This window comes from Leopardus geoffroyi, chromosome E2 (genome assembly GCF_018350155.1).
Source record: "Leopardus geoffroyi isolate Oge1 chromosome E2, O.geoffroyi_Oge1_pat1.0, whole genome shotgun sequence".
NCBI classification, from domain to species: Eukaryota; Metazoa; Chordata; class Mammalia; order Carnivora; family Felidae; genus Leopardus; species Leopardus geoffroyi.
This window is the reverse complement of record NC_059335.1, coordinates 31,306,046-31,327,003: the sequence shown is the minus strand read 5'-3', so window position 1 is coordinate 31,327,003 and position 20,958 is coordinate 31,306,046. Positions and strand designations below refer to the sequence as shown.

Genomic DNA, 20,958 nt, shown 5'->3' with positions numbered 1-20,958 from the left:
GAAGTGGAGAGGTGCCCAAGATCTCTTGGAAGTTGAATCACAATGTGGAGTATCACATTTATAATTGTGGGCTTTCATATTGTATCTGTCAGTCTACATTGAGTGCAACTTATTAAAAACAAGCTACTGTAGCATCAGAAAGAATCTGTGGAGTATTTAATACAGTGTTTAGTTTTTTCTTTATATTTTAGAAGGATTGAAACAGTATAAATTGGAATATCTCAAGCATAATTTGACATAGTTCTTTAATAATACTTAACATACAATGAAACTCATGCTTGCAGAAGTAACTTTATTTTCTTCAGCTCTGTTCTTTGCCAATCACACATCATTCGTGCAAGTCATATATTATTTTACTCAGTATAAAATTTTAACAGTGAGTTATGCATTGGTTTGTAGGAACTAAAGGAGACATCCCAAATTTTGGCATAGTGGAATACTGGTTCAGATTACGAATTCCCATGGATCAAGCAATTCGACTTTATCGAGAACAAGCAAAAGCTTTGGGATATATAACATCAAATTATAAGGGGCCAGAGCAAATGCATTGGGTGAGCTGGTTGGACTTTAAGACATTTTTATGACACAAAAATTTTATAATATGTCTTTATATGTCATGCTTTAAACCAAAATCATTTTCTTTCATAGCCATCAAGTGACTCTTTTTAACTTTTTATTTTGAAATAATTATAGACTTACAGGAAGTAGCAAAAACAGTACAGAGAAGTTCTATGTACCCTTCATCCAGCTTCTCCCAGTTGTAACATCTTAAATAACTACAGTACACTCTCAAAACCAGGAAATTGACATTGGTATAATACCATTAACTAGGCTACAGACCTTATTCAGATTTTTCAGTTTTTATATGCACTCGTGTGTGTGTGTGTGTGTGTGTGTGTGTGTGTGTGTGTGTGTAGTATTAGTTCTGTGCAGGTTTATCATGTGTATATATTCATGTAACTGCCACCACAACCAAGGTACAGAATTTTCTAATACCACAAAAGAACTCCCTTGTGCTACCCAGGGCATTTTTGAAAAATAGAATTGCAGTTCTGTGAATTGGAAGTTTAAATGCAATTCCTCAGAGCAGCATTTCCCAAACTATGTTTTATGGAGCCTTACTGGCCATACTTCCAAAAGAATGCCATGATCCAATGAATGCAGAAAACACTAAAGTAGGCAAAGTTAAATAGAGTCCTTGACTTCTCATGTATAATAAGAATCCCAAGAGGAAAGCATAAAGTATGCACTTGGGTTGAGTAACAAAGGAATAAAATGTAGTTGAAACATTTTGGAATGTCTGCTCAAGTCATAGTTATCTTTTTTCATTTGGACTGCCGTCACTCCCAACCCATGGGGTTGAGCCTCCAGGGGCCAGATTTACGTTCAGTGATCCTGTTCTCTCCTACTATCCACCCGACTATTACTAATGATTCAGGGATATCCACCTGACCCCAGTTGAGCCAATCAGATTCTGCCTTTTTTTTTTTTTTTTCAGGAATAGAATGTAGTAATTCATCACTTACATATAACACCCAGTGCTCATCCCAACAAGTGTGTTCCTCAATGCCCCTTTAGCCCTTCCCTCCACCTAACACCCCACTAGCAACCCTCAGGTCTCTGTACTCAAGAGTGTCTTATGGTTTGTCTCCCTCTGTTTTTATATCATTTTCACTTCTTTTCCCTTACGCTCATCTGTTTTAAATATTAAATTCCTCGGGGCGCCTGGGTGGCGCAGTCGGTTAAGCATCCGACTTCAGCCAGGTCACGATCTCGCGGTCTGTGAGTTCGAGCCCCGCGTCCGGCTCTGGGCTGATGGCTCAGAGCCTGGAGCCTATTTCCGATTCTGTGTCTCCCTCTCTCTCTGCCCCTCCCCCGTTCATGCTCTGTCTCTCTCTGTCCCAAAAATAAATAAACGTTGAAAAGAAAAAAAAAAATTTAAATATTAAATTCCTCATATGAATGAAATCACATGATATTTGTCTTTCTCTGATTTATTTCGCTTGGCATAATACATTCTAGTTCCATCCATGTTGCAAATAACAAGATTTCATTCCTTTTGATGGCCGAGTATTATTCCATTGTGTGTGTGTGTGTGTGTGTGTGTGTGTGTGTGTACACACACCACATCTTCTTTATCCATTCATCTGTTGATGGATATTTGGGCTGTTTCCGTACTTTAGCTATTGTCAGTAGTGCTGCTATAAACGTTGGGGGGCATATGCCCCTCCAAACCAGCACTCCTGTATTCTCCGCATCCTTGCCAACATTTGTTGTTGCCTGAGTTGTTAATTTTAACCATTCTGACAGGTGTGAGGTGGTATCTCATTGTGGGTTTGATTTGTTTTTCCCTGATGATGAGTGGTGTTGAGCATTTGACATGTCTGTTAACCATCTGGATGTCTTCTTTGGAAAAGTGTCTATTCGTGTCTTTTGCCCATTTCTTCACTGGATTATTTGTTTTTTGGCTGTTGAGTTTGAGAAGTTCCTTATTGATTTTAGATTCTAACCCTTTATCTGATATGTCATTTGCAAATGTCTTTTCCCATCCTGTCGGTTGCCTTTTAGTTTTGTTGATTGTTTCCTTTGCTGGGCAGAAGCTTTTTATCTTGATGTGGTCCCAATAGTTCATTTTTGCTTTTGTTCCCCTTGCCTCTGGGGACATGTCAAGGAAGAAGTTGCTGCAGCTTAGGTCAAAGCGGTCATTGCCTGTTTTCTCCTCTAGGATTTTGATGGCTTCCTGTCTTACATTTAGGTCACTCATCCATTTTGAGTTTCTTTTTTGTGTATGGTGTAAGAAAGTCGTCCAGGTTCATTCTTCTGCATGTTGCTGTCCAGTCTTCCCAACACCATTTGCTGAAGAGACTGTCCTTTTTCCATTGGATATTCTTTCCTGCTTTGTGAAAGATTAGTTGGCCATACATTTGTGGGTCCATTTCTGGGTTCTGTGTTCTGTTCTATTGATCTGTGTGTCTATGTTTGTGCCCGTACCATACCGTCTTGATGAATATAGCTTTGTAATAGAGCCTGAAGTCCGGAATTGTGATGCCTCCAGCTTTGGTTTTCCTTTTCAGGATTGCTTTGGCCATTTGGGGTCTTTTTTGGTTCCATACAAATTTTAGAATTGTTAGTTCTAGCTCTGTGAAGAATCCTGGTGTTGTTTTGATAGGGGTTGCATTGAATGTGTAAATTGCTTTGGGTAGTATCAACATTTTAACAATATTTGTTCTTCTAATCTATGAGCATGGAATATTTTTCCATTTTTTTGTGTCTCCTTCAGTTTTTTTCATAAGCTTTCTATAGTTTTCAGTGTATAGATTTGTCACCTCTTTGGTTAGGTTTATTCCTAGGTATTTTGTCAGATTCCTTTCAAGAGAAAGCAAGACTCTCCATGCTTGGAACATGCTTGGGAGCCATAGGGCAGCCATCTTCTTGCTGTTAAGCAGCAAAGGAAAGAAAATGGGACTGGAGAAAGAGAATAATGAGCAAACACACAGAGAAAAATGAAGACTAGATTGAGAGGAAATTCTGATGGTTTTCCAGTCCAATTACCTTCCTAAGGCCCACCCACATCTCTGCTCTATAGTTCGATGAATTAACCATATGGGCTTACATTAAAGTCTCTTTTGTTGTATTTGCTAGACAGAATTTGTTTCTATAATTTTCAATTAAAGAACTATGACTAATATGACAGATTCCCAAACTTAAGAAAGAATGGCACCTGTTTCCCAGAGATCATCTTTCTGGACTAGTATTCTTCAGAACATACTTTAGAAAGTGCTGTAATGGAAAAAGGAATTAAAAATAGAGAGACCAGGTTATTTATTTAGTTTTGTAGTTTGTTTTTATACTTCCATTTTCTTGCTTGGGTGAGTCATTTGTTGGAATTCCAACTTTTGTGGGTAGATTTGGAGTGAGAAGCAGAAGGGATACTTTTTAAAAAAAATTTTTAACGTTTATTTATTATTGAGAGACAGAGCATGAGTATGGGGGAGGGGGGGCAGGCAGGGAGAGGAGGAAACACAGAATCTGAAACAGGCTCCAGGCTCTGAGCTGTCAGCATAGAGCCCGATGTGGGGCTTGAACCCACAAACCGCGAGATCATGACCTGAGCCGAAGTCAGATGCTTAACCGACTGAGCCACCCAGGTACCCCAAGAAGGGATACTTTTTAAATCATTCCACTCAACATTCTATAGTTGAATACAAACCAGCCCTGGGAAAGCAGTATTGTGATTCCCTTTTCAGGCTTGCCCTCTCCACATCACCGATGTCTCTACCAAGGGCATTATGACTTTGGTTCTATTTCACCTTCTCCAGTTAACTTCTCTGGGGTCAGAGGTTCCAGATGCTCAACCCAGATTCAAAAATGCTATGAAAGAGGGGCCTCTTTGTGGAAAGTAGAGAAATTTCCAACACTAAACTGAACAAGGCCCTGGAACACTAATGTTTCTTTGTCCCAGGTCATCAGCTATGGTGGACTTAACAATTAATTAGTGTATTTGTTTGCTAAAATACTTATGCACAGGCTCCCTGAACTGTAGTTCCAAAAGGGGCCATAGAGTAACTTCTAGCTCTGCCTAATAATTCCTCTTACTCATCTTTCTTCTGGAATGTCCTCCCAGTTCTAGCTTTTTCTGCCCTCTAAGATTTATCTCTCACCCTGTTCTCTTGTTGTTATAGCAGTTGAACCTCACTATACTTGCTGTCTTGGGCTAATATATCTGCTTCTCCAAACACCATTGGTTGAGGATGAGGGCCAATCCAAATGTAATGAAATCATCTCTCTAGGTGGGCTCCATCAGGTTCACTGGATTCTTACTTAAGAGTGGGATATGATCTGAATAGCTGGAATGGTTGAAAAATTAGCTCTTAATAGTGAACTAGAGGACATTTGTCATTGGACCCATCTGTTAACTTTACTCATTAGTCATTAAATAGAATTAAAGAATATCAGGTGGCTTTTTTTTATTTTTTATTTTAACAGCAGTCTCTCCATGTATACCCAGTCTTCTGTGTTTATTGCTAATCACTTAAGATCACCTGTTCACACATGTTCTAGGGAGTATTAGTTTTGAGAAATTCACTGTGAAGTTGCAAATATGCAGTTCTTTGTACATTTACAAAATTATTTTGTTTGGGGTTTAGCAGCTGCTGTTGATCTTGTCACTGTATTATTACTATAATATAAATATGTATTTTTTCCAGTCAAGTCAGCAGGCACCCAAAACTGCTCAGCTCAGTTCTACTGACTCCACAGAGGGCAACTTAAATGAACTTCATATTACAATAAGATGTTGCAACTGTCTGCAGTCCCGAGCAAACCACCTTCAGCCACACCCATATGTTGTGTACAAGTTTTTTGATTTTGCAGACCACGATACAGCCATCATTCCCAGTAGCAATGATCCACAGTTTGATGATCATATGTGTTTCCCAGTGCCAATGAATATGGATTTGGACCGATACCTTAAGTCAGAGTCTCTGAGTTTTTATGTGTTTGATGATAGTGACACTCAAGAAAATATTTACATAGGAAAAGCCAATGTGCCTCTGATTTCACTGGCACATGACAGGTGTATCTCAGGTAAGTGTATTTCTTGAATGTATGAAATTGTAAAAACAAACCTAAATTATACTTTAGTTATGGATATGGTCTGTCTATAACTAATCTTCCTAATGTTCTCAAATAATCCTCAACTTTGGGCCTATGGGTTTTTTTTTCTAGTTATTTTTTTTAGTAGTTCTGCAGATTACAATATGTGTCTTAACTTATCACAGTCTAAAATTAATACTAACAGTTCCCCTCAAAGTATAGAAAGACTGCCCCAATATCATTCCATTTCCTCCCCTGTCCTTTGTGTTATTATTGTCATATATTTATATATAGAATGCCTATATATGTTGTAAACCCAACAATACAATGTTATAATTATTGCTTTGTATAACTTTTTGTCTTTTAAGAAATTAAGAGAATATATAGGAGACTCTCACATTGACTTATGTATTCATCACTTCTTGTATTTTTTATTTCTTCCTGTAGATTTGAGTTACTGTCTGGTGTTGTTTCCTTACCCAATGTAGCTCCATTGCCTCCCTCTCCTTTGTGCTGTTATTATCATATACTTTTTAGTTTTTTATAAGTTAAACAATAAGAGTTTACTATTATTGTTTTATGCATTTGTCTTTTAAATCAGTTAAGAGAAATCTCAAAAAACATATTTATACTGTAATACATAATTACCTATGTAATTACCTTTATTATTCTCTATTCCTTTGTGTTGATTTGAGTTACCATCTGGTATCACTTCCTTTCAGCCTAAAGGACTTCCTTTACTATGCTTTGTAACTCAGGTCTGCTGGTATGAGTCTCTCATTTGTTATCTAGGAATGTCTTTATTTTGCTTTTATTTTTGGAAGGATAGTCTTGCAGGGTATAATATTAGTCATCAGTTATTTTTTTCTTTTGTACTTTGGGTATATCAGATGACTAATTTCTGGAATGTATTGTTTCTGATGATAAATCAGCTATTGATATTATTATGGTTTCCTTGCACTCGATACTGTTCTCAAGATTTTTCGTGTGTGTGTGTGTGTGTGTGTGTGTGTGTGTGTGTGTGTGGTTTTAAACAGACGATGATGTGTATAGGTGTGGATCCCACTGTGCTTGTCCTATTTGGAATTTGTTGAGCTTCTTTATATGTAGGGTAACCTTATGTACCAAATTTGGGAAGTTTCTGTTTCTTCATTTTTTTTATGCCTTTTCTTCCCTCTTGGGCAGAAAATGTGTGGGCAGAAACATACATGTGTGTGTTTAATGGTGTGCCACAGTTCTCTGAAGTCTTATTCATTTTTATTCATTTTTTTCTCTACATATTGGATAATCTCTATTGGTTAGTCTTCAAGTTCACTGATTCTTTCCTCTGCCAGCTCAAATCTCCTATTGAGCCCCTCTATTGATTTTTTTCATTTTAGTAATCATACTTTCAACTCCAAAATTTCTATTACGTTCTCTCTTTTATAAAATTTCTATCTATTATATTTTCTGTTTTATGTCATTGTCATATTTTCTTTTAATTCTTTAAATATCAATTTTTTAAGTTCTTTGAACATATTTATAACAGCTGTTCTGAAGTTTCTGTCTGCTAAGTGTAACATCTAGACACTCTCAGAATGTGTCTATTGATGGCTTTTTTCCTATATTTGCAGCATACACTCGTGCTTCTCCATAGGTGCCATGATTTTTTGTTGTTCTTTAAAATTGGACATTTAGGATACTATATTATAGCAACTCTAGATTTCAACCCCCCCCTACTCCACAGGGTGGTTCTTTTGCTGTTTTTGTTTGGTGACTTGCCTGAACTAAATCTGTATCTTTCCCTCATTTTACCCACTGATGTCTCTGGTAAGGTTTTATTTGTTTGTTTAATTTTAAGTTTGAGTCAGCATAGTTTAGTGGTCAGTCATTGATTGGTGAAAGGTTGCACTTAAACACTTTGAGCTGGTTGGCTTCCCACCTTTTGTCTATGAGTTAAGGAATGGGTTGAGTAAGGGGTTTTCAAACTTCAGGCAGTCTACAAGTCTCGTGTTCATCCAGGGAAGTAGCTTACTAGAGTCTGTTCTGACCTTACTGTTGTTACTGAGTTTCTGTAGATTCTCTTAAATAAATGCTTCTCAATTTGTTGTACACCTTTGTTTAATTTCCAGAGCCATTAAATGGTCCAGTTTCATTATTTCTTTCTTTTCGTGGGAAGGATTTACTGAGCTCTTCATTCGGTCATTCTAGAAGTCCCACCTGTGCCTGTAATAGAAGTTTATCATCTCCTTCTATTCCATCTATCATCTTTATTCTTTGGTTCTAAGGCCTAGAGTTGTTTTGTTTTTTCTTTCCCAGCCAGCCATTAAAAGATGTGCGAAAACCTTGAGTCAGAACAGACTCTAGTAAGTAAAGGAAGGATACCCCTGAAAAAAGTTATACTTGAAATATAGTTCTGTTTTTTTCAAGTCCAAGATTTTTCAGTATGACTAAAATTTGTGACTCTATATTACAGTTACAGCTAGGTGATACTTTTTAAAATTACTATTTTAGATGGTTTGTTTATTTTATGGACATTTGTTTGCTGTGTTGCTATTAATTTGGAATAATTTAACAAATCCCAGTAAAATATATTTTAAATTATGATAAAAGTTATCATAAAATTATATGGTAATATGAAGTCTTCCTTTGATATATAAATTACTTGAATTTGTGAAGTTCTAATATATTTTTCTATAGAGACAAGTCTTTTGCAAGAATATTCAAGTCAAGATGAAGGTTGATTTTTGAACTATAACCTAGATAATATCTTAGCAGAAGGCTAAGAACTCTGAATAATCTCCAAATTTAATTTCATTGAATTAAAATATTTATAAGTTAATTTTCTCATCTAGGAGTCAGTATTATCACTGAGACCTTAACTTCTGAAAGCAGTCTGCTTGAGAGATGAACCTGTCATAGATTATTTTGTCTTTATTCTCTAAGCCATTTGAGGTGTGAGTAAAAACCACAATTATTTTTAAAGTCGTGGGTAGTTCTCTTTGTTCTTCTTTAATTCTTATGGTAACAAAATTTCACTCTAGCATTAATTAAAATTTTTTTCATAACTTGATAGGAATATTTGAGTTAACAGATCATAAAAAGCATCCTGCAGGAACCATCCATGTTATATTGAAATGGAAATTTGCTTACCTTCCACCAAGTGGATCTATAACTGAAGACTTAGGAAATTTTATACACAAAGAAGAGTCAAAAGTTGTTCAAAAACTACCTCCATCATCCTCTATTAGCACAATAGTTGTAAGTAACCGTGACTCTAGCACTAAAGAAATCGTTTAAAAAGAAAGAAAGAAAAAAATAGCTAAAGTCTTATCTAAGTGCATGTTTATCATACTCACTTTAATGTATTGATTTATCTTAGGCACCAACACCTAAACCAAGACAGCGTTTAACACCTGTAGATAAGAAAGTATCTTTTGTGGATATCACACCACATCAGAGTTCTGTAAGTAGTACACACTGAAAATACTAATTTTTTTCTCCCATAATAAGTATTTGAAATACATGATATAGTTATAATATACTCTACCTGATTTCAAAGGAAACCAGTGAATAAAATGCTTCTTTTTCCTTTAAATGTTAGCTTAATAATTTGGCACGGTTTAGAAATGTTAATTCTTCTTACTCTTTGATCTAAACCCTCCTTTGGCTCCATCTATGTCTCCAGCTACTGCTTTAATCCTCTGTCCTCATTTATGGGGAAAAAAAATCTCTTCAAAAAGTTGTCTTAATTCTGTCATCCTTTCTTCACACTGTTTCTTGAACTCACTCTAGGCTAATTCATCCTCATTTCAACCACCTGTGCTAAGGTCATGATGACTTTGACTTTGCCACAGCCAATAGTCAATTCTGAGTCCCATCTTTATCTCCCCATAACATCTGACACAGTGGAATACTCGCTTCCTCTTCACTTGGCCTCTGGAACACTGTGCCTTTCTTGCCCTCCAACTTTACCAGTTATTTTTCTCACTCCCTTGGACCAAATCTCTCAAGATTGAGGTGCCTCAACATTTAAACTGCAGACCTAGACGTCTGCTCAGTCTGTATCTACATTCAGAGGTCTTATCCAGTCTCATAGTTTGGGTTGTTTTTTTTTTTTTAATGTTTATTTATTTATTTTGAGAGAGAGAAAGCATAGGCAAGGGGCAAAGAGAAAGGAAGAAAGAGAATCTTAAGCAGGCTCCACGCTGTTCCATGAACCACAAGGTCATGAGCTGAGCCGAAACCAAGAGCCAGATGCTTAACTGACTGAGCCACCCAGTCACCACCAATCTCACAGTTTGGAACAACATCTAGATGCTGATACTCCCATATTTGTATCTTCACTCTTGATCTCGCTGCCCCATTCCAGATTTATTTTCTTCCTGCTTATTTCATATGCATTGGACATCTAGTAGAAACCTAAACTTCACATGTCAAAACCCAGATGTCATCTCACCAACCCTCTTCCAAAATGTTTCTTTCATTGTTTCCCATTCTCATAAATGACTGACCGTTCACCCAGTTGCACAGTCATGAAATTTCAAAGTCACCCCTTTGGCATTTCCTCTTTCACATCCCACATCCAGTTCATCCACAAAACCTGTCAGCTATACTTCCAAAACATATCCCGTAGTCAGTCATCTCTACTGTCACCACTCGAGTTACCATCATCATGTCTTTTGGACTTTAAAAAAATAGTGACTTATTTGTAATTGACATATCTCTCACATAGGTAAAGGACATGAATCTTAAGCACACAGCTCAGTGAATAGCTACACAGCCACCACCCAGAGCTTAAAAAATACCTGGCATATACAGTGCATTTCATATATATGTGCTAAATAAATGAATTCAATAATTACTAGTCAGGCAGTATTTAATAGCTAATACTTACTGAGTGCTTATTATGTGTCAGACACTGAACTAAATGTTTTATGGCCACTGAACTCATTTAATTCTCACAACAACCTTAGGATCATACTAGAATTATTCCCTTTTAAAGATTGGGAAGGTATGGGGCGCCTCGGTGGCGCAGTCGGTTAAGCGTCCGACTTCAGCCAGGTCGCGATCTCGCGGTCCGTGAGTTCGAGCCCCGCGTCGGGCTCTGGGCTGATGGCTCAGAGCCTGGAGCCTGTTTCCGATTCTGTGTCTCCCTCTCTCTCTGCCCCTCCCCCGTTCGTGCTCTGTCTCTCTCTGTCCCAAAAAAAAAATAAATAAATAAACGTTGAAAAAAAAAATTAAGAAAAAAAAAGATTGGGAAGGTAATGTTTACAGAGCTTAAGTAACTTGCTCAAGGTCAAAGTATTAGATCTGGGATTCGAACACAGGTAGCCTGATTCCTACATAAATGATCATAAATATAAAAAAGATGTGCATAGAGATGTTTGTTGCAGCGTTCATCACAACAGCTAAAAATGGTGAACGAGTTATATGTCCAACACTAGTAAAGTGGTTCATTAAATTATGATACATTCATTTATTTTAATATTATGTTTTATTAAAAATTATGTTTACCCAAAGTTTCATACCAAGAGAAAATTTTATGTTGTGGTATTAAGGGTTTTTTAAATGTAATAGGATATATTGTATTTATAATATAATTACTACTATGTAACCAAGAGATTTCTTTATTTGCATTAAAAATTAACCATAAAGAAAAAGGTAAAACACAAAAAGAAATCTATTATTAACAGATATTATCATTGGGTAATGAAAATATGGATTTGTATTAATTTCTTTTGTTTTCTTGTTTATCTTTCACATTTTCTTTTATTTAATATTTTTTAATGTTTATTCATTTTTAAGAGACAGAGAGAGAGCGTGAGCAGGGGAGGGTCAGAGAGAGAGACACAGAATCTGAAGCAGGCTCAAGGCTCTGAGCTGTCAGCACAGAGCCCGACACGGGGCTCATACCCATGAACCATGAGATCATGACCTCAAGCCAAAGTCAGATGCTTAACTGACTGAGCCACCCAGGCACCCCTATCTTTCATATATTCTATATTGGACATGTTTACTTTTAAAATAGCAAAAATGATAAGCTGTATTTTAAAAATACACATCAGTTTATAAATCCTGGAAAATGATTGATTATAAATTGATTTTTGATACAGTTAAAAAAGAATGTTGATCATAGAAAGTACATTATCTATCCTAGTACATGCAGTTTTTTAATTACATGAGTAATGTATAATCATTATAGAAATATTAAAAAATACAAAGGAAAATTTAAAAACATTAAAAATAAAATTAAATTTCTCCAAATCTATATGTCAGAGATGGAATTTTGGTGAATTGTCTTCCACACTTATTCCCATGGGAATATACACATTGTTGGCTTGTTTGTTTTTTAACAAAAGCGTGTACAACTATATGTATTGTTCCGTAGCTAGCTTTTCTACCCAACACTGTATTGCGTACTCTCTTCAGTGTTAGTAAGTACCACTATGTCAGTGTCAGTACACTTGTACAATGTCAGTGGCAGTGACAGTGTCAGTAAGTACTAATAATGATCTACATTATTATTTTTTTCATGGTTACAAAGAACTCAGGTATTTGGATGTACCGTATTTTACTTAAGTAGCCCTCTACTGTTGGACATTTGCATTACTTTCAGTTATAAACAGTCCTTCAGTGAACTACACTTGCCGTTCTTAAATTGTGTATATACCATGATGAATAGCAACCATTGTACTGAAATACATTAACTAAATTTAGGGACAGATGAGTAACTACGATATTTACTCACATATATATGTATATACGTGTGTGTGTGTGTGTGTGTGTGTGTGTGTGTGTGTGTGTGTGTCAGGATGATTTGAGATTTAGTAATAAATACAAAATAACATACATGCGTGTTTTTACATCAATAAAAGGAGATAACTACTTCTCCTGAAGATGGGAAGGAAATTTCATCAGAAGTGGAGCATACACCAGAAATAGAAATTAATATGCCAACTCTTTCACATATTCCTGAGGTATGTATTTGCATTAAAATTCTTTCAAAAGGTTTATTTGGTTCTTAAAAGACTTTGTATTAACATGGATCAAGAAATCATAGCATTATCCTATTTTTGTGTACAACTTCCTGGGAATAGAAGGACCAAAAATATGACAAGGGTTGTAACAGCTACAATTATGCTGATATTAGCAGGTAGTAAATAGATATATGAATTAGAGTAATCTGTAAAAGTCATTTTGATGTTAATGCATTTTTCACTCTTGGTTTATAATAACATTTTCATATATTTGCATATTATCATTTGTACAATTTCAGTGATTGTTTCTAACGAATCACTTACGTGTAATGCGTGTCTATATATTTAAGTCTCAAGCTTGCATGCTTTATTAATCCAGTGCTTCAACAAGTATGTATACATGTGATCTAAGCAACAGTGTATCAGTGTGCTTTCATTTCTTCAGGTTTCTCAAGGAAGCAGTGTAACGAAGGTAAAAGAGAATACTGAGAAAATACAAGGAAGAGATGATGATGTGTCTTGTCTCTCTGAGGGTCAGCTTGCAGACCGAAGTTTGTCTTCTTCAGAAGATGAAACAGAAATAACTGAGGAACTAGAACCAGAAGGTGATTTTTTTTTCCTTTTTTTAAGTTAACATTATTTCCTTCTTTGCTTTATTTAATCTGTTAAGAGTATGCCTTTGGGGCGCCTGGGTGGCTCAGTCAGTTGAGCGTTCGACTTCGGCTCAGGTCATGGTTTCACGGTTTGTGGGTTCGAGCCCCGCGTCAGGTTCTGTGCTGACGGCTCAGAGCCTGGAGCCTGCTTCAGTTTCTGTGTCTCCCTCTCTCTCTGCCCCTCTCCCCACTCGTGCTCTCTCTCTTTCTCTCTCAAAAATAAATAAACATAAAAAAATTTTTTTTTAAAAGAGTATGCCTACAGGGCATCTTCACTTAACAGTGGATCTACCTCATGATACCTATCTCCCGACAGAAATGATGGGACAGAGTTCAGTCTCGTCAGCTACGGTCGGGGGAACGACTGCACACCTTATTTCAGCTTGGAGTGCCCCACTAGCATCCAAGTATAACTGCTGACCACGTGTCCAGTTTATATTTTAAATAACTTCATATTCTCTGTGGGTGTTATACTATCATCTGGATTATTCTAGAGAAATTAACTTGTTAAAAATTAAAACTAAGAAGTCAGACAAAAAAGACAACTCATGACAGTATTTAATTTCTATGCATATCTGGAACAGGCAACTATAGTGACAAAGCATTGAAGTCGCTCCCTGGGGAAGGGCAAATAGGAACGGACAGATGCAAAATAGGAGTAGATTATCGGGGGCACGAGGAAACTTATGGAGTGATGGATATATTCACGATCTTAATTGTGGTGATGATTTCACAGAATTATGTATATGTCAAAATATCAAATTTTGCATTTTAAATATGTGCAGTTTATTGTATGTCAATTGTGCCACAATAAAACTGCAAAAAATTTTAAAGATGCTTTTAAATACTAAGAGTAACTTGATTTTTTGCACAGTATAATTGGTTAGGCTGTTAGAAAACACCTATTACCCTGTTCTCTTTAAAAAGATTATTTTTAGGGGCACCTGGGTGGCCCAGTCAGTTGAGCGTCTGACTTCGTCTCAGTTGATGATCTCACAGCTCGTGAGTTCGAGCCCCGCGTCGGGCTCTGGGCTGACAGCTCGGAGCCTGGAGCCTGCTTCGGATTCTGTGTCTCCCTCTCTGTCTGCCCCTCTCCCACTCATGCTCTGTCTCTCTGTCTCTCAAAAATAAACAAATATTAAAAAAAATCTTTTTAAAGATTATTTTTCAATTTCACAACAAGCTATATTTTTATTATCTTTGTTTCTACTAAAACTGAACTTGGAATTTTCAGTCGTTTTTTTTTTTTTCTCTTTCCTAAAATATAATTTAGGGGCGCCTAGGTGACTCAGTCGGTTAAGTGTCTTACTCTTGATTTCGGCTCAGGTTGTGATCTGACAGCTCATGAGATCAAGCCCCATGTCAGTCTCTGCATGGAGAGCACAGAGCCTGCTTGAGATTCTCTCTCTCTCCCTCTCCCTCTGCCCCTCCCTTGCCTTGCTCTCTCTCTCTCTCTCAAAATAAATAAATAAACATTTAAAATAAATGAAATAAAATGTAAAAGTAAATATATTTGCTGTTAAAAAAGGTCTAGACATAATTATCATATTGTTCTTTTAAGGTTGTCCTTATGACATATGCTTATTTCTGTCCATTTTACAAGGTATAATTGCTTTAATAGACTTAAACTATTGAGTTTTATTTTTTAACAGATGAGGAAGAGAGATCAGCATCTGACAGTGATGAATGTATTATTCCTGGTCCTGTCTCCGAGAATATCAAACAGGTCAGTAACTTGATGCCAGCTAGAAAATTGTAAAATAAACTTGTCTTCATTCGTAGTGTATCAGTCTTCATGTATGAAAATCTTCGGGCAAAAATATTTCTGGGAAAATGCTAATGTATTTTCACAATCTTACCCATACAATCGTCTAGTACAAAATAAATTTATATGTAGTTTCATAATGTGATGGGTGATAACTTCTAGAGTTAGTTTGGCTTACATGTTAACAATACCTAACAATAGTAGCTTTAATAGTTAATTGATAAAACCAGTTGACTTCCCTGACTCCTTTTCAGAACCATTGTACAAAGGTATGTTAAATCACATCTCAACTTTAAGAATTCAAAATGTGATGCTGCATTCAAAACTATAATAGCTTGCAAATGTGAATTCAAACACTATTCATATCTAAATATGTCCACTGATAAACTATTAAAGTTATTTCATTTCTGCCAAAAAATTAAACCCTGTTAGATCTTGTATAGTGTTTACGTGGTTTGTAGCACATTGCTGAAAAGTAGTATGTAAATTCAAATTTTGAAAAGAAAATTGTACTTTAATTTACATGGGAAGTATACCACTTAGAAGAGCATTTTTTATTTTAAGGGGGGGCCATTTTTATAAAGTAAGTGTAAGTAAAGTAAAAAGGCTCTAACTTTTTCTGTTCATCTACATTAATTTTCCTGAAATGATTAATTGTACACCTTTTTTTAGAATTTCTACTTTTTGGGTAAGAATTGGAATACTTCTTTCAACTCTTAAAATTCTCAGTTTAACCTCTTTGCAGAACAAACCCAAATGCAAACAGAATAGTTCATCTGTCCAAAGTTTTATTAATTATAATACCACCTGACCCATGCATCCTGATATATGGAGTCTTTTTTCTTCAAAATCAATAAATCAAGGAAGAAATCTTGAATATGGTTTCCTAGACACTTTTAATAAAGCATTTAGTTCAATTAAATTTAGCTTTTTTGCTTTATCAAACCCCAAATTGTTTATCAAACTGATGAATAGAAATTCTATGCTGTCTATTAGAAAATTGTGATAAGGGGAATTAAAGGGAAAATGGGCCCCTTCTGTGGATAGCCATTTGTATTAAGGTTTTCCAGGGAAATAGAACCAATAGGATATATATGTATAAATGTCTACATATAGAAAGATTTATTATAAAGAATTGAGCCACGTGACTATGGGGACTGAGAAGTCCCAGGATCTGCATTCAGCAAGGCAAAGACCCAGGAAATGCAATGGTGTAGCTCCAGTCTGGGTCTGAAGACCGTAAAAGTTGGAGTGCCAGTGGTACAAATTCGAGCTGGAGAGCAGGCAGGCAGAGACCCAACAAGAGTCAGTGTGTTCCATTATCACATTCAAAGTCAGGAAAAGACCATTGTTGCATGTGAAGGCCAACAGGCAAGAGGAGTTCTCTTTTTGTTCTCCTTTTTGTTCTGTTTAGGTCTTCAATTGATTAGAGGAGGCCCCACCCACATTAGAGAGGGCAGTCTGCTTTACTCCGTCTACCACCTCAGATGTTAATCTTATCCAGAAACACTCCAAGGACACACCTAAGACAATGTTTGACCTATGTCTGAATAGCTGGTGGTCCAGTCAAGTTGACAGATAAAATGAACTATCGCATCATTTTATGAAGAATGTATTCTCATTACACCGAGCACAGTAAGCGTGCATGTTTGAATCAGACATTTCTTCCTGTACATCTTCCTTAAGAACTGCTTCAGGTAGCACTTTCAGGACAGTGACACATGGCTTTCATCAGAAGGAAAGGACAACTTGAATGGTGCTTCTGACCTAAGCACATCCTGCGTAACATGTCCTTTAATTATCACAACAATCCTATATTCCTTAGCATCTACTCTGTGTCAGAAAAGAAGCAATCCCTGGCCTCAAAGAAGTCACAGTCTGCAAGGAAACACAGTCACAACGTAAGGTGGTCGGAGCTAGGGGAACGGAATGCACAGGGTGCTGCTCTAGGAGCATTCAAGCAAGTACCCACCAGCATGAGGGACCCTCATCAAGGATGACTTCCAGAAGTCAGTGAAGCTTGAGCCAAGTGTTGAAGGTGATGAGGAGTTAGTGAGAGCCATAGAGGGGTCATTTCAGGACAGAGGAATGATAGCATAAAAATTAGAATGTGGAGCATAACTTGTTCTGGAAATTCAGAATGGTTTTAGGATGGACTACATCTATGGCACACCTACAGGGCCCCAGGAGAATATGCTGAAAAGGTAGACGTGTCCTCGGCGTTGAGGCCTCTCGTGTATCATCCAAGGAGGCTGAAGTCTATCCTAAAGTTCTGTGAGCGGCCAATAAGGGCTTTTAAGGGAGGGGGAAGATCACTCACTCATTAAACAGGTATTTGGGGAGTATTTGCTGCATTCCAAGTTTTGTTCTAGGCCATGAGAATATAGCAGTGAATAAGAGAAATAATCCTCTTGCTCTTAGGGAGTTTACACTCTTGAATTCAATTTTAAAAGAAGAGAGGCACAGAGACTAATTAAAAAGTAATTAGAGAACCCTACTCTGGTTCTCCCCATTTGATAAGATTTTTTTTAACCAATTGCCTCTACCCTCTCATGTCACAGAATTGAGACTAAAGTAGTATCCTAGATAAGTATCATTTATGCCAATTACACTGTGAATCTGAATTACCTGCTACACTGTATAAGCACTTGAAGATCACCCAGTTTCCTCCTTGCATGTTTCAGAATCTCTCAGCTCACAGTTATTTCTTAGAAATGTTGATCCTTAACAGGAATCTAACAGATTTCCCAGGACTTAGACATATTACTTGGTTCTTCCTCTTTTCTTTATGTCTGTGATGTATAATTAATCATAGATTACTTCATTTTGTTTCATTTCATTTACAACATTTATGAGCTTCACTTTGTCAGAGTGAAATGCTTGTCCCCTCCTTTTCTTTCCAAAGTGGCATAATTAGTGTTAGCATCTTTTTTAACAGGCTACATAAAGTTTAGTGGCTGGATTAAATCAAGTCATTAACATAATGTGCTACCCAATTTGCCCCTATCGCTCTTCGTTTCCAGGACATCAAAGGGCCACAGAGCACCAGTGTAATTGGGCCTTGCTGGCCTGTCAGATTCCGTCAGCCTGACGACTGATTCTTTTACTAAAAAGCTTCTAGGCATGATAATTAAGTGGGGTGGGGGGAGTCTGAGAAATGTAAAACTTTGGACATTTCTCTATGAATATTTTATTAATTTGAATAATCAGAAGTTAACAGTATCAATTTGATGTATAATACATTGATTAAAAGCCTTGTTTTAGGTCCTTAAAATAGACATCAAAACCAAAAATTTGCATCTGCCATGACACTAAAAAAAAGAATTAACAATCCTCCTTTCAGAGTGTTTCTAGTTTTATCTTTTAAGCAACGCACTTTCCATTTTCACTACGAAATGTATGGCCATCAATTCACAGATTTCTTAAAGTGCGCCCACAGGTAAGAATGGGAAGTCACACTCTGAAAGAGCAACGGACTCTTCTGTGCATTGCGTATTTACATCGTTCTCTTTCTCTGTTTCTACTAATGGCAGTTTTGTAAAAACTGCCATATTCAATTGGACGAAATTGCAATTCCACCTGGAAACCAGGTCCTCTTGAACAATATAAGCTGGCATTCCCAGGTGACTGCAATAATGATGTTCAGCAAAATATGCTTTAAAGATTTGAAAGGCAAAATGCATAAAGCAACTCACTACTTTTAGAATTCATGTATTAAAAAGTATTAAATCAGGGGGCACCTGGGTGGCTCATTAGGTTAAGCATCCAACTTCGGCTCAGATTATGATCTCACTACTCGTGTGTGTGTGTGTCTCTGTCTCAAAATAAACGTTAAAAAAAATTAAAAATGAATAAAAATAGAAAGTATTAAGTCGGGGCACCTGGGTGGCTTAGTCAGTTAAATGTCTGACTCTTGGTTTCAGCTCAGGTCATGATCTCATGGTTCATGGGCTCAAGCCCTGAGTCGGACTCTGAGCTGATAGTTTGGAGCCTGCTTGGGATTCTCTGTCTCTGTCCTTCTCTGTCTGCCCTTGCCCCGCACACACACCCGTGCTCAAAATACATGAGTAAACTTTAAAAAACTTATTAAACGATTTCAGAATCAAACATGATATCCTGTCAATGTGTAAAATAAGCCCCTCCCGCTGTTTTACATATGGACGCTTCAGCTAGATAGAATACGCTTCAAAATATATTTTAGGTGAAACCAGAAATGTTGAATTACTCTGCTGGTAGATTCTTCCAAAACTATTTTTTATGTTTTGCAACTTAATTATCTCTTACTAATATACTATGGACATCTTTCCATAGTAGTATATTCCATTTCTTTGAACAGATGCATAATACTGCAATGCATAGCCATACCATATTTATTTAAATAAGCCCCTTTTGAAGGACCTTTAGATGAGGGCATCTAGGTGTCTCAGTTGGTTGAGTGTCCCATGGAGCCTTAGGCTTCTTTCAGTTTTTGCTAATGCAAACATTTCTGGTTACAATAACAACGTATAAAAATTCCTGCTTCCTCACATCACACCTTTGCCAAACCAATGGTGAAGAAATTACACCTCACTGAAAATTCCATTACAAAGAAGCCAAGAAAGAGGAATATTTATATACACATACGTACACATTTTTATATGAGCATACAGACACAACATTTAGGTTTATGTAAACAAAGAAAATGTCTAGAAATATATAATCCAAACACCATTAGCAGTGAGTATCTCTGGGACATGGTCAGGGCAGGGGTCAGCAAACTATGGCCAATGTGTCAATCCCAGCCCTCTCTCTACCTGTTTTTGTAAATAAAGTTTCACTGAAACACAGCTACACCCATCATTTACCTATTGTCTATACTGCTTTCACTCTAGAAGAGCAGAGTTGAGTGTTTGCAACAGAGACCATATGGACTGTGATGCAAAAATTATACAAAAAGTAATTGCCAACCCCTTTGGCAAAAAATTGCCGAAAACAAGGAACTTTTATATTTTACTTTTGGGATTTATATTGTTGGATTATTTTTTTTTAAGTATATTTATTTATTTTGAGAAAGTGAGAGAGTGAGCAGGGGAGAGGCAGAGAGAAAGGGAAAAAGAGAATCCCAAGCAGGCCCCCACACCATCAGCACGGAGCCAACATGGGCTCGAACCCACAAACCATGATCATGACCTGAGCCGAAATCAAGAGTCAGGTGTTTAACCTGGTGCCCCTCTTGTTGGATTATGTTTAATGATGAGTATAGACTCCTTCTAGGAGGGAAATAATTTGTAAGCTAAGTCTGTACTAAAATGTTAAATAGTAACTAGAGAACAGTTTCATACGAATATCATAGAAGCTTTTTTGTAAATATCTTAGAAAGGGACAACAAAAATATACGTTGAATCTTTCTTGGTTTAGAGCAGTGATTCTCAAAATGTGGTCCCCAGACCAGCAGCATCAGCGTCACCTCAGAAACTGTGAGGATGCAAATTCTTGGACCCCACCCCACACCTCATGAATGAGAAATTCAGAGACGGAGGCCCAGCAATCCGTGTGTTATTGAGCCTTTCAGGTCATTCTGGGGCATGCTAAGAGTTTAAGAACAACTTTAGGGAAAAGTGGTACTTCTCACCGTGACTGCACACTCAGATCACCTAGAGAGCATTTTTAAATGCCAGGGCCTGGCTCCATCCGGATCAGCTAAATCCGAATTTTGTTTAAAGCTCCCCGGGTGATACTAATGTGCAGCCAAAATTGAGAACCACTGTACTATAACATCTGTTTTCAATGATGGTGAAAGTGGAATAGCATATCAAAATCACCTGAAATTGAGGGTAATTTTTAAAATTCTCTCCTTCCTTCACATTATTGCCATAGTAAGCCACAGTTAATGATGGAAATGTGTCATATCCCTCAGGTGTATTAGGACGGGAAAAAATATTCCAACCATTGCTTTAGAACATGTGGTAACAAGCTTCTGTAATTTGCTGACCATTATAGATGCAGT

General features: G+C 36.8%; 1 protein-coding gene across 4 annotated transcripts in view; it reads left to right on the top strand.

Annotated features, from left to right (window-relative positions):
* RPGRIP1L (RPGRIP1 like) overlaps positions 1–20,958 on the top strand; it is a 93,381-nt gene that overhangs the window by 47,877 nt on the left and 24,546 nt on the right. For all 4 annotated transcript variants that reach the window (XM_045442776.1, XM_045442774.1, XM_045442777.1 and 1 more), the window contains 7 exons: positions 400–551; positions 5,208–5,586; positions 8,651–8,835; positions 8,957–9,040; positions 12,453–12,554; positions 13,000–13,159; positions 14,860–14,933. In XM_045442776.1, coding sequence (XP_045298732.1) covers positions 400–551; positions 5,208–5,586; positions 8,651–8,835; positions 8,957–9,040; positions 12,453–12,554; positions 13,000–13,159; positions 14,860–14,933 — 1,136 coding nt within the window. The remainder of the gene's footprint in view (positions 1–399; positions 552–5,207; positions 5,587–8,650; positions 8,836–8,956; positions 9,041–12,452; positions 12,555–12,999; positions 13,160–14,859; positions 14,934–20,958) is intronic.